Genomic DNA, 13,862 nt, shown 5'->3' with positions numbered 1-13,862 from the left:
ATGAGGCCCAGAAATCAAGATTTTAAAAAGATTCCCAGGTGATTCTAATGTGCAGCCAAGGTTGAGAACCACTGTCCTAGACCTTGACCTGAACCAGGGATTCACTACCGAACGGAGTAGCCAGGAGTGTCCTTAGGCTACACAGAACATGTCCCGAGCCAGTTTATTGCTTCCCTATATGAACCTCTCCTTTAGAATGAAGGGATGTTCATGCCAGTCTCAGAAGCCCCAGGGAAGGTATGACACGTGAAAAACCTCCCATTTTGCATGGGGAAATTTGCTCCATGCATCTCATTCCACTCTTTAAGTCTGCAAGTTTTCAACCCCTGAAGATAACTTCCTTTGTAGGAACAATTCCTTACACTTCACCTGCTGCCTCAGAACCAATCCCATCAGGAAAGCTGCTAGCCCAGGGCCCCCCTCATGTGCTTTGTCCTGGGCTGCTTACATCAGGAGGATTTTTCTGGTGCTGCAAGGAGGCCCTGATTAGCAGGGGAATCACATAATGGAAAGAAAACATGGCTGCTCTCCTGGCTGGATGTGATCAGCTTACTCCCTTTTTGCTCTACCCAGATCCCTCTATATTCAGAAGTAACTGATGAAGCTTCATACAAGTTACTACTTTTGATTTGTTTTATCAAAGGAGGGACTTTCCAAATCCATTCAAAACAAAGTGACTACATATTTTACGATAGCATATGAGTCACCTGCTACCTCTGCTCTAGACCCAGTAAGGCAAACCCAGTAACCTGTTCCTGCAGTAAACCTTATTTCCTACCAGGAAAGATGTACTGACACCAATAGTTTAAAAGCAAGCCAGTCTGTGATCTGTGCCTCCCTTTCAGGGGAAGGTCCGTGGTCTGCCCTCGTGGTTGTTGCTGGGCTGCACCTGAGCTTGGAGGTGGGTTTCGGGGGGTTTTGCATGGCCCCGAACTGTTCTTTGAGTGTAAAAGAGGATGTAGGCTTGAGTTTTGCACACGTCCTCGACATTGCATACATTCAGCTTTGAGTCATTGCAGTGGACCCAAAAACCTAGGAAACCAAAGGAAAGAAAGAGTAAATGACTACCAACTTACATTTCCAATCAGCAGGCAAAAACAGGAGATGAAGAAAGGGACAGAGAAGTGTGAATAGAGCCAACCCTTGACTATTGGTGGTGGTGGTAGTGGTGTGGAGTGCAGGGGAGACAAGTAAATGAAACCAAGAGACTTCCCTGTAACCACTAGCTTTAACCCCACCAAACCCCACAATACTGCTTACAGTATCACCTGACTGGAATTTTTATCCTTATTTTAGTCAGACTTTTTCATTCCCCATTAGGGCCTTCCACAAAGACAGCCAAGAGGCTGAGGGTGAAGAGAGGGGGAAAGGAGGAGGATGAAAGGGGATATGTAAATAGAGAGGAGTGATAAAGGAACATTTAGAAGGAATAAAAAGGTTTTTGTTCATAGGCTCACTCTGGCTGCTCCAAGGGCTGAGGGGTTCAAGATCAGTACACTGCTGAAAAGACCTCGCAGCGCACCTGCCCCAGCGCAGTAGATGGGAGGCTCTGCTCTCGGGACAACGACTGAACACTTGGGAGGGGCCCTTGTATCCCCACACCTCCCATGGTCAGGGATGTAGTAAGGATAGAGTGAATACTCAGAAAATGTCCTCAACTTTATTATAAGCCGAGGCTAGTGAGATTCATGCAATACCTCCATGAGGCTAGATGGGTCATATAATTTCTGCATAACCAAAAAGGAAACAGGTCTGCAGCAGAAGTATTAATAATAATGATAACCTCTAACATTGAGCATAATGTGCTAGGCACCGTGCTAATAAGCACTTTTACATGTGTCAGTTCTTGTTAATTTTCAGAATCTCATGTTATTATTTAGTGATTTATCAAAAGTTTGAATTAAACTTCCATAATTCTTCCAACTGGATTTACATGTATGTATTATCCTACTAGAGATGAAAAGGAAAGCAATGAAATGTGCACAGACCACCCTTTTCCGTGTCCCCCACCCTACAGAGTAAAGCGCACGCACCTCCCTCTGTGTTGTAGCAATAGGCTGTGTAGTGTCCTGAGCCAAACCCTTTCCCGTGATGCATGACCACTGCGGAGAGATCATAGGCAAAGGTCTCTTTGTCAAGAGAGGAGAGCATGTCCCTGCAGCAGTAAGGTTCCATGGTTAATACCTGGTCAAAGACGACATGGACCCCAATCTTCTCTCGATGATTACGGCCAGACCACCTAGAACATAGATATAAACTTCTTATCAGTAAAAGGTGGCATAAGTGATCATAGATAGAGGTAGGCAGAACTGGGAACTGAGAAAACTTAACCTTCAGCTTTGGTTTTCACATTAACAGAACGGTAGTAAGTACTGTCCACATATACTTCTGGTGAATGTTCCATGAGGTACTCTGAAGCTACAGATCCCTGAAGAAGCAATTCAGGCAATAATCTTTTACAGTTTCTGCCTGCCCTTTTCACAGATTCTCTCATACTTTATTCTGAAGACGACTCTATATAAGCCAAAGCGAGGCTAGAAAACCTTCAAGCACAGATACCTGGTGCAGGCTAGCCAATTAAAAGGGGCCATGAGGGCAGCAGCCCAGTCCTGCTGGGCCCCAACATCTTGTCTCACTGGGCATGACTCATTTAATCTCCACGAAAGCACAAGGTCCCCAAGGAACCTGCGTCCCCTCCCAACAGCAAAGACATTTGCCCTCACCATTTGCCTTTGAAGCAGCTGTTCCTACAGTTCACAGCCACGTGGGACGCCCGAGGGCAAGCTCACCTGAATCTTTTAAGGTGCAGCCGGAGGACCTGAGGTAGTCTGTAGATCATTAACTGCTTTCTAGCTTCACTCAGAACAAGGGGTTTTGGACTGGATTTTCGTCGTTTGCCTATATGGTTTGGGAAGGTATAAGACAGACTGTGAGGGATCTCATTCTCTCCTAGCTGTGGCAGACAATGACTTGCCACTCAATATGCATTCTTCTTATGTCTTAGTATTTGAACCTCACTTTTATTTGGGGCAGCTCTATGGCCCTCTGTAGGACTGCATTTCCCAGCCCCACACGTCTGCATGCTGTGCCCATGGGAGTTCTAGCCCAGATAAAAGGAATGATTGTGTGGTACTCTTGGGATGGCAGCTTAAAGAAGGCTGACTCAGTTGTAAGGTGCATCCTTTGTCCTTCCCACTGTTTGCAACTGTTGTAATTGCCCTTGGACCATGAGGTAATTTTGAGGATGAAGATCTGAACTTAGGTAGTAAAGCTGAAAGATAGGAGGAGCTTGGATCCCCAATAACCATGCAAGCCCCGGAAGGTCCTTTGGACTTTATTATATAACAGAAGGAAAAAAAAATTACTTCTCGTTTTAAGTTATTGTTATTTGATCTGACTTACCAGCAACTAAACCTAATCCTGATACTTCTACTTTCAAATGTTTGCCATCAGCAATTCCAAAATTGGTATGGGTTTAGGATGGTACACTCCTGATGTCAGGGGCTTATTAATGGATAATACAATACAAGATGACTGCAAGAACATGCACAGAGGCACATGTTAGGGTTCCATGCCTTTACTAGTAGATATGTATTTATAACTTAAATTATGATGCACCATAATATAAACTTAAAGGCTTTTTGTTTTCATCAGAAAGGCCTAATTCTATTTCCTGTTCATAGATAGTTGTATGCTATTGGACAAGTTATTCAAATTCTGAATCTCAGTTTGCTCTCCTGTAAAATGGGGAATGCTGCATGTATTTCAGGCTTAAAAAAAAAGGTAAGAGGATACAGTATTACTAAAGGACAAAGTATTTACACAGATTTCCCCCCTCCAACATGATATGCTTGTGGCATATACAAATATTTAGAAAATAACCTTTTCTGGTTTTATATTTTTATGCTGTACCTAGTTTCTGAAACATGTTTCTTGGATAAAAGCACACTGTTGGACATGCTGGACAAATTCACCCAGTCCAAAGCAGAATCAGTGTTCAGACTTCAATTTTGTTTCTAAAGCCACTGAATTTTAGGATATGCATTTTTTAGTTACAGTAAATAAACAATGGAAATAAAGTTCTCTTATTGTCCTTTAGAAACCTTCTCTATAACTATTTACGGATGACTGCTCTGCTATTAATTAAATCGGTGAATGGATGGGAATGTAAAATTAGTGGTCCGCTGGTGCTGCTTGCTGACTGTCTCTGAGCTGTTGGTATCATGGTCTCAGTGTCTGAAGAGCTTGGGATCTGATTCCAAGTCCTCTCTAGACCACTCGTGACAGGTAGCAAATCACAAGCAGATGATGTATCATGGAGCTTTCTGTGACAGTAGAATGGGGAGCTGTAGCTTCTCTAATAGACTGCCGCAGAATGAATGTGCCATCGCATTTAGTAGGGCTGGCGGTCATGATATGTGGAGGCATGAACAGAAAGAGAATTCAGAGCAGGGCCTGGCCTTATTTTACATTCCCATTCACCAGCAGATTTTAAAAATTATTGCAGCTCTGCCTGGTAATCCTGGCAGTGACTGCCACTGTCAGCAGAGGAAGTGTGTGAGCTAAGATGAAGACCATAGAATCTGGCTTTGTTTCCTTAAAATGAAATTCACAAAGAAAAAGAAATTACTGATTCAATTGAGATTGATCAGTTCCGTCTCCATTTGATTAAGCTGGCCACACAGAGAGGTAGAAAGCTGATAGTTTTGAAAATTCAAAAGCAAAAGATCAATTCATTTCATCCCTTTGCCATAGCTTTCCTTCCCTGCTATTATTTGAACTTGCCTAGAGAAATCCTGGTAAACTGGAACATCTGGAAACCAGAAAAACAACCCTTTCTTGCAAAAATAAATAAAAGTATTTCTTGCCTTATCTATCATGTCTGAGAATGATGAAATTAAAGCTGTTAACATCCTTTTGCTGTTCCTTACAAGTAAAAGGCTTATGAATCAATATTAAAAAACAAAACTGATACTGCTCTAATAAGATCATTTAAGTCACTGCCTTTATATATAATGGGAAACAGGACATGTGAGTTTACAGTTAACCAAGTATAGCATTTCAATTTTTATTTTAAAATAGCAAAATAACATCAAGTATTACTTTTGATTTTTGTCCTGATTCTTCATAGAGAACAGGTTTCCCACAATTTGCTATTTTAAAAAAACCGTATGCAAATAATATATTAAGGTTTTTGTTCACAAAACTTGTATTATATGGCTGCAAGTTGATTTCTACATCTCTGCACAATCCATTAATTTTAGTTTCCAAATCCTTATATGCCAAAAAACCCAAACATGAGCTTCTAAACATCTGCTCTGCATTTCCTCTGTATATGCTGAGTTAACAGAGTATTGAGCTTTAGTGTGTCAAGACAGAAGGGGCCCTGCATAAGATGCCCACATAACCACATGGAAAAGGTCCCACTTTTTTTCTTGTTGTTAATCCTCACCCGAGGATATTTTTCCATTGATTTTTAGGGAGAGTCAGAGAGGGAAAGACAGAAACATCTATGTGAGAGAAACACATCAATTGGTTGCCTCGTGCACAAGCCCTGAACAGGGCCTGGGCCAGAGAGGAGCCTGCAATCAAGGTACATGCCCTTGAATCGAACCTGGGACGCTTTGGTCCGCAGGCCAACGCTCTATCCACTGAGCCAAACCAGCGAGGATGAGTTCCACTTTTAAATTAAAGCCACAAGCCCTGGCTGGGTGGCTCCGTTGGTTGGAGCATGGTCCCATACACCAAAATAGTTGCAGGTTTGATCCTCGGTCGGGAGTGTACAGGAGGCAATCAATCAATGTTTCTCACATCAATGGTTCTCTCTCCCTCCTCCCCTATCTATCTATTTATTTATCGATCAATCAATCAATAAAACATATCCTCGGGTGAGGATTTTTTAAAAAATTAAACATTTTAAATTAATGTCATGATAAAGAAATACTTCCTTTTGACGGCCTCCAAAATGCCAACCTTTCAAGCATGTGAAGAAACAAGTGCAGAATGTACTTCCAGAGAGCAATGCACCCTACGATTTGCTTCCTTGATCTTATTGTGCAGACCTGCAGCAGCACTCCTAACACTTTAAATCTACAAATTCAGTACAAAAGTACACTTTTCTGATGCCACAGCCCTCCAACAGGCTATGCCACCTGAACTTAAATAAGATCTGTCAGATTCTACATTCATGAGTTTCATGAGGACCTCTGCAGTACTATGAAGTATTCACATTCTTAGAGTCCCCATTTCAGGATCCATACGTTCAAATGCCTCCCAAAATAATAGCTAATGTCAATCACAGCAGAAGTCAAAGGAGGCACCACTCCTAGGTTTGTTTAAAAATATTTTTATTGATTTTTAGAGAGAGAAGAAGGGAGAAGGGGGGAGAGAGAGAGAGAGAGAGAGAGAGAGAAACATTGATATGAGAGTGACACATCGATCAGCTGCCTTCTGCACACCACCTACTGGGGATCGAGCCTGCAACCCAGGCACGTGCCCTGACTGGAAATCGAACTGGCAACCTTTTGGTGCACAGGATCATGCCTAATCAATTGAGCCATATCAGCCAGAACGGTTTTGTTTTTTAATATATAATGTCCATATGCTTATTTTCAGTAAAATGGGAAGAAAACAATCTTTAAAACATGCTTTAGAACCACTCAAAATTATCAGTGTTACTTTTGACTAAAAGGGGCAAAAAAAAAGCACCTTAAACTGATATTCCAGTCGCACACCCCCACTCTCCCCTCCAACCCCGGCACTCACTGTTACACTGGTCACAAGCGTAGACTCTCCCTTCCAGGGCCTCTGTCTCTGTGAACTTGGCCAGCATCTCAGTGAGCAGGCACTCTGTCTGATTCAAAGGGACAAACCCCTTTTCTATGCAGTGATAGCGTTCAGGGAATTCCAGGGACAGATCCCAAAAGGGCTCAATGGTGTTGGATTTGTAATTGCATGATATACATGTGACCTAGAATGAAAAACATGACTTACAGGTTATATAACTCCATTCTTCCCACATATGTTTTTGCTTGTTTTATACAAGACACATAACTTGATCAAAACTAAGTATACAGTCTTAAAAAATATTTTGTTTGTAATATTAAATAATAAATATAACTTTAAGAGAGTTAGAGCATGCTACTTCTGTATATATTTCTAACTATGTAATGCTAGCTGGAACTGGAAAACCATCCGGCACAGAGGTTATTACCTACACCTTTCTCTCTTCTCACCCAAAGCATGCTCTACCAGACTCAATGCTGTGGTACAGACTGCATGTTATCAGGGAATCAGTCTGAGATGGAGAATTTGCAGATTCCTGTCTGCTTTTATCCTCATACTCCTTCCTCTTCCAAACTTTGCTCCTCCCATGCAATCCTAACTTGCCTCTCTTTTTGCCCCTGGTTCTTGCAGCACCCCTACACTGATCCCTGTCCACACAGACTCAAAGTACCTTGTGATCAGACCTCCTCAGATGCACCTTTACAACCTTCCCAGATGTACCTTTGTCCTGATTCTTCATAGAGAACAATTTACTATTTTAAATTGTTTTCTACAATTTACTTTGACCCTCAAGGGATAAAGTAAATGCCCATAAATACTCCCCTTTCAAATGCTAAAAGCTTAAATAAACTTTCTCTTCCCATCCTACACATCATTCTTTTAAAACCCTAAATGCCAAAACACAAACCTCAGTAGCATAGTATAGAGGTTTTACTTGAATCTCTTAAGTTGCCCACCTTTTTAACTTTAAAAAATCTCTTTCTGCATATTCTCACAATAAATATTCTCTTTCTGCATATTCTCACAATAAAAATTCTCTTTCTGCATATTATCACAAAGCCTTATCTATGAGTCACTGCTTCTGTCTGTACATGGCTAAAGACCCAGTAAATGAAAGGTAATGGGGAACAGGAGGGAGGCTTGTTTAGGCCTTTGGCATCCTCCTAGCCACTCCGCTTCCATGTGTGTAAAGAATATCAAGTTAGTAAGAATACATGCCCTTTCAAAATATCATGGAACCAGGGTTACAGGCAAACTGTTCAGTTTCCTAAAACTGATCAAAGATGTCATGCCAACCATGGGTACTTAATTATAAAGAGAATATTAGATTATCCATATCGTCATTAAAGGGTAAAGACATTCATTGAAAATGAAGCGATATAGCAAGTTACACTGAAAATCTGCCCAGAAAGAGACAGGAGGCAAGTTCACCAACAAGGCCATCACAGTGTATAGTACAATGAAAGGTACAATGCCCACCCTCCATTATGAATAATTATAGCCGTTGTTGGTTACCCGATTAACCCAACAACCTGCAGGAGGCACTCATGAGAAGCCCAAATGCTAACATACAAGCTTCCCTCCAATATGATGGGTAGAGTTGGGGTTAGGATGGACACACACCTACCTGACTGAGTAGCTGCCCGTGGAATATGGTGTTCACCACTTTTAAGACCTGTTTGGTGAGCTTCCTCTGGGAGAAGGGGATGAGGATCCGGCGCGTTGTGCCCTCCGACTCGAGTTCCTGCTGCACTTTGTGCAACAGCTCGCAGAGAAACTCCTGAGCGTCCTGCTGGTCGTAGCCGCGGAAGGCAGGGATCAGACTCCACACGGAGTGAAGCATGGCGAAGGGTGACACCAGAGCCCACTTCCCGGACCACATGACTCGGAAAAGGGTGTGCAGTTCATGGCAGAGGGAGATGTGCTTTGAGCCGGGCTCCTTGTTCTGGATGAGTTCTAGGCTCTTGGTGATGGAGGCGCCGCCATTCCAGAAGAGACCATCCCGCTCGCAAGACTCAGCCCTGTGGCTCCTTGGCGACAGCTCGGTGGCTGAGCTGCTGGCCAGCCTGCCCGCGAGCGGGGCCTTCCCGTTGGTGGCTCTGTTAAAGAGCTGTTCCGTTTTGGAAGGGTCGAGGTTCAGGAAACACTCTCGGAACTTCTGGAGGTGGCTGAGCACCTGCAGGATGGAGTTCATGTAGCAGGTGTTGCCCAGGTTGCGCAGGCCAGTGACGCCCGGAGCCACCGCCGGTGCCCGGCGTGGGAGGCGGCCCCCGGTGGGTGTGCGCCTCCGGGCGGCGGCGGGGCGCTGGGCAGCGGCGCGGGGCGCGTGCAGCAGCAGGCGTGCGCTCTTGCGCGGAGGGGCGCTGGCCAGCTCCTCCAGCAGTCGCCGCTTGACCTCGAGCCGCCGCTGCCTCGCCGCCTCCTTCTTGCGCTCCAGGGCCTCCTCCCGCCGCTGCTCCTCCAGTCTTGCCTGGCCGCGGGAGCTCTTCTCAAACCAGAGCCGCAGCGTCTTGGCCAGCAGGCGCTGGCGCCGGTACCACAGAGCCGTGAGCATCTGCGGCTGTCCCTGAGGAGTGCGTGGCGGCGGGGACGTGTCCTCGCCCGAGGCCATGGACCGCAGAGTCCGACCTCGCCTCCCCGGCAGGTCCTGCTTCTGGCCCCTGACCGCCAGGAGAGCGCTTCTCAGCAGCTTCAGGTCCCCCTCCGGGTTATCATTGAGCACGTAGTCCTTGCACAGGTAACAGAACACATAGAGATCCCGGACCTCCATGGCTAGTGGGTGTCCAGTCTCTTCAAAGTGTTTCAGGGCGTGGTCCTCAATGTAGCGACCGCAGGCCACGTGCGAGCACTTGAGACAAGCCCACACTGACTCGGTGGTGGTGCACTCCCTACAGCACCACTTCTGAGGGTTCAGGATGGAGTGGTCCTGGGCCAGCCGCAACCGCCCTACATGTTTGCATCTATCCATGTCTCACAGAAGGCTCCACTCTTTCAACCTGGCACAACAGGGCCCCCAAAAGAGAGAGAGAGAGAGAGAAATAAAAGCTTTCAGCAAAATATTTTCCTAGAAAAAGGTTTGCAACTGGCATTTTCAACTCAGTGCTTATTAAATGTTTTCAATTCAAAACTGGTTCCTTTGGAAGTAAGTTTTTTTTAAAAAATAAAGCAAATTTAGTATGGAATGAGAATTACAGAAAGACAGTTAAGTCCCCTAAAAATGAAGAATTATAAAATACAGGGGGAAGGGCCTACCACCAATTTGAAACTTCAAATTTTCTAAGCCTGTTTTAATTCTTGGCTATCAACTAATTTTTATGTGAGGCTGATTTTGTGTTCCTTAGGAAAGTCATTACCCTTATTTCACATGGCACCCAACTGGTCAACAAGGGAAAGAAACTTGTATTCTAAACCATTTCTGAAATGATGATGTCCTGGAGGGAATACTAATCAAGATTCTGGTTGTATGAAGGGACAGCTCTAGCTGTTTTGTCTCAGTGGATGGATAGAGCTTCGGCCTGGGGACCAAAGGGTCCCCAGTTGGATTCCCAACTTTGGTTGCAGGCTCCTCCCCCGAGGGGGCCCTGGTCGGGGTGTGCAGGAGGCAACCAATCGATGTAGTTCCTAGACCACCTGTGAGCATCAGAATTCCCAAGGGTACTTATATGTACAGATTTCTGGTCACGACTCCAAATCTGATGAATCAAAAGTCTGGGGAGGGGTCTAAAATCTGCATTTTAAACAGCGTCTACAGATGATTCATTTGTACATTAAAACCTTAAAACAGCTGCACTAAATCTAGTAAATTATATAGGAATGAAGAACTCCTCATCGAAATCAAAGAAAGAACTGTTTTTCTCAAAATCTTCCAGTTAGACCAGCAAAGCCCAAAAGAACTTGTTGCAATGGTGGAATGTTCTTTATCTACACTGCCCAATACTGTACTAATCAGCCAACTGAGCACTTGAAATGTGGCTAGTGAGACTGAGGGATTGAACTTTTATTTACTTTTAATTAATTTAAATTTAAAAAGCCACATGTAGCTAGTAAGTGCAATATTAGATAGCACAAACTTAAATATACCAGGACATACTATCTTTAGCTCACTCAGCTTCTCTTTTTGTTTTCTTTCCTGTGAAAGGTTTATTACTCACTGAATCATATCAGAATAGCTTCTTATAGCTCAAAACTTGGCAAGTCCCCATATTTTAGCCAATAGGAGGGTTGATGTGTCTTTAGGAATTTAATTGCTACTGAGATCACATGAAACACAGCACAACTTCAAATCCTACAGAGAATACTTCCGTGAATGGGAAGATAGCAACACAACACCAGAACACGGAGGCCTTAATGAAATCAACTCCTGTGTTAGAAAAAATATGCTGGAATAACTAAAAGCCAAAGTAGAAAAACACTAAAAAGATCATTCCATACTCTCTCCATGGAGAGCCATCAAATGGAAAGGGCGCTCTGGAAACACTTTCTCCTGATTTCATTTTCTGATCTATAAATTTGCTGATCACGCACATCCTTTCCTGCACAGCCCTTTTCCCATTACAAATCTGTCGTGGGGACTTACTAACCTGCCATCTGGCAGAGTAAATCCATTCAGGAGAACACAGGGTACTTTGCACCTCACCACACTGATTTCAGCTGGGCAGACTAGCTTCTCTAGAGGGAAAACATATCTGACCATAAAATGGAAATCACCCAAAAGTGACACACAAAAAAGAAGCCACCTTAATCAACACACAAAATAGAGAATAAGCAGAACACAGTATCTCAGGTTACTCAGTCCAAAAAAGACAATATGTTCCACTTTAAGAACAAGGCCTAACACCCGCAGGCATAAAGGAGCTCTATTTTACATGTTTCTGACATGTACACCTTTTCCAGTGTGACAGGCACCCAAAACCCAAAAGAGAGAAACTTGCAGTGTAACTGGGAAAGAACATGATGTGCTTTTAACTGTTCTCGGTCATTAGGTAGATCAGAAACTTTAAATAAATGTCTTGCACACCTTGGATCTGTCTGTATATAAAGTAAACCTGATAAAATATGAATGTTTGCTCCCTTAATTACCAGTTTTATTTTAAAAATCTGAATCAACTGGAGCTAAAAACTATGATTATTTAAAAGTATCATACTATGGTTATTATCTCTAAAATAATAAATTAAAAGAAGATAAAATCTTTTCAATTCTTCCTTTCTGTTCTGATGAGAAATGTCTAGATTTATCACGTCATTAAAAAAATTCTGTATGAGATGACTGAACACTATAATCATTCAAAAATCTATAGCTTGAAAATATGATTTGTCTTTTAATTGAACTATTCCAATTATTCTCAAATAGGAAATTTCTTAGCTCATCCTAAATGCATTTCTGCATCACCAGAAATAAAATTTCTGGGGGTGGGGAGGGGGGGTGGAAATAAGCAAAAGCAAAATAGGAAAAAAAATAAAGAGAATTTATCTACTTTAAGGAAATTTCCATATCTTCTCTCTCATTGCATTAATTTCTTTTCAGTTCTTAACTAAGGACAGTGGAATAATCCTGCCTGGTCTTGGTGAGACCAAGTGGCATAAATTCCAGCTTCAGAGAGAGTAGACACTATGGTAACATGCTGACAGCCTTCATTTACATAAAAGAATACTAATTATGTGGTATCATCAACATCTGCGATTCTGCTCACTGCCATATGCGACAGCACAGGATATTTTAACCCTTCAACTTACTAAATGTACCCTAAATTACATGTACCACAAAACCTGCAAAGACTACTTGAAGAGACACAATGAATATATTTTTACAAATAACAAGTGCTAAAAAATGAATTTTATTTTTGGGTAACATTTTATTTCCAAGAGATATGAGAAAATATAACATAACATTAATAAACAATTAAGAAAAAGGTTTTTTCAAATGACACAGAAATCATATTAAGATGCAATTAATAACCCTAAAGGGAAGAATGCTACATTTTAGAATACTCTGTAGGGCTTTAAAAGCCTGTCTTATAAGAAAATGAAACTAGCCTTTTGAATTTTTATAATATGGCTAAAATTAAAAAAACACAAACTAATAAAAAGTAGGGGCAGAGACGGACAGGGTGAGGATAGGGACAGAAACTGCTCAGAAGGCCTTTGTGAAGGGGCTGTGTGGGGTTGGGGATGGCGAACGGGGTGCAGTGTCCTCCCAGGCTGCTGCACTTCCCTTCCCTCATTACTGTTCTCCCTGGGTGTGGGTGTGGGTGTGTGGATAAGAGATAATCTACAGGTCAGAGGGCAGCTCACAGACCCCTGGAGAGGCTGGGTTTTCTGACCTGAGAACTGGAATGGCCACTTGAACATCGGCTCTTGGCCACAGGTGATGGTATGCTGATATGCTGGGTGTGCCAGAGCCTCGAGAGCCGTGCTGTCACTCATTTGGCGTCAATAATCAAGTGCTGATGTTCAAGAATGAGTTTGTCTAAGCAACATATTTAAGGTTATGCCCATATGATAATATCTCTTACTTGCATTAGTGTACTTTCTTCAATAAAAAAAGAGTAGAGTTCATCTAGGGGGCAGGGCTGCACACAACACCCTGGGTTCCTGGGGAAGGGGGGTATGCCTGCTGCAGAGCAGGGAAATGACAAAAAGAACAACCAGCAATGCTTTTGCTTTGTACCCAATACCAACTTCTCCAACAAATGCTTTGCTCTGTATGGAATACCAACTTCGCTAACCATGTAAGAGCCAGAGCTGGGCCACTCTATACGTTCGGTCTCTGTTCTTTTGTTTGCCTCCTTCCCCTCCAGGTATGAATACACTCAAGCCTCTCCTGTCAGGAGACACAGACAGACCCCAGTTTGCCTTGCCTCTAGACCAGTGGTTCTCAACCTTCCTAATGCCGAGACCCTTTAATACAGTTCCTCATGTTGTGGTGACCCCCAATTTCATTGTTACAAATTGAACATAATTAAAGCATGGTGATTAATCACAAAAACAATATGTAATTATATATGTGTTTTCCGATGGTCTTAGGCGACCCCTGTGAAAGGGTCGTTCGACCCCCAAAGGGGTCGCGACCCACAGGT

General features: G+C 43.0%; 1 protein-coding gene across 1 annotated transcript; it reads right to left on the bottom strand.

Annotated features, from left to right (window-relative positions):
• USP49 (ubiquitin specific peptidase 49) lies at nt 1–9,754 on the bottom strand. The gene is made up of 5 exons (XM_070418616.1): nt 8,414–9,754; nt 6,766–6,970; nt 2,790–2,898; nt 2,034–2,239; nt 1–1,032 (listed from the first exon to the last, which is right to left on the bottom strand). Exons 1-5 carry the CDS (start codon nt 9,752–9,754, stop codon nt 842–844), a joined length of 2,052 nt encoding a protein of 683 aa, XP_070274717.1. The 3' UTR covers nt 1–841.
• Between the last annotated feature and the right edge of the window lie 4,108 nt (nt 9,755–13,862).

The sequence above is a fragment of the Myotis yumanensis genome, unplaced genomic scaffold (assembly GCF_028538775.1).
Source record: "Myotis yumanensis isolate MYYU_CA2020_CCGP unplaced genomic scaffold, mMyoYum1.0.hap1 SCAF_6, whole genome shotgun sequence".
NCBI classification, from domain to species: Eukaryota; Metazoa; Chordata; class Mammalia; order Chiroptera; family Vespertilionidae; genus Myotis; species Myotis yumanensis.
Note: the sequence above shows the minus strand (reverse complement) of the source record. Positions and strands in the feature narration are given on the sequence as shown.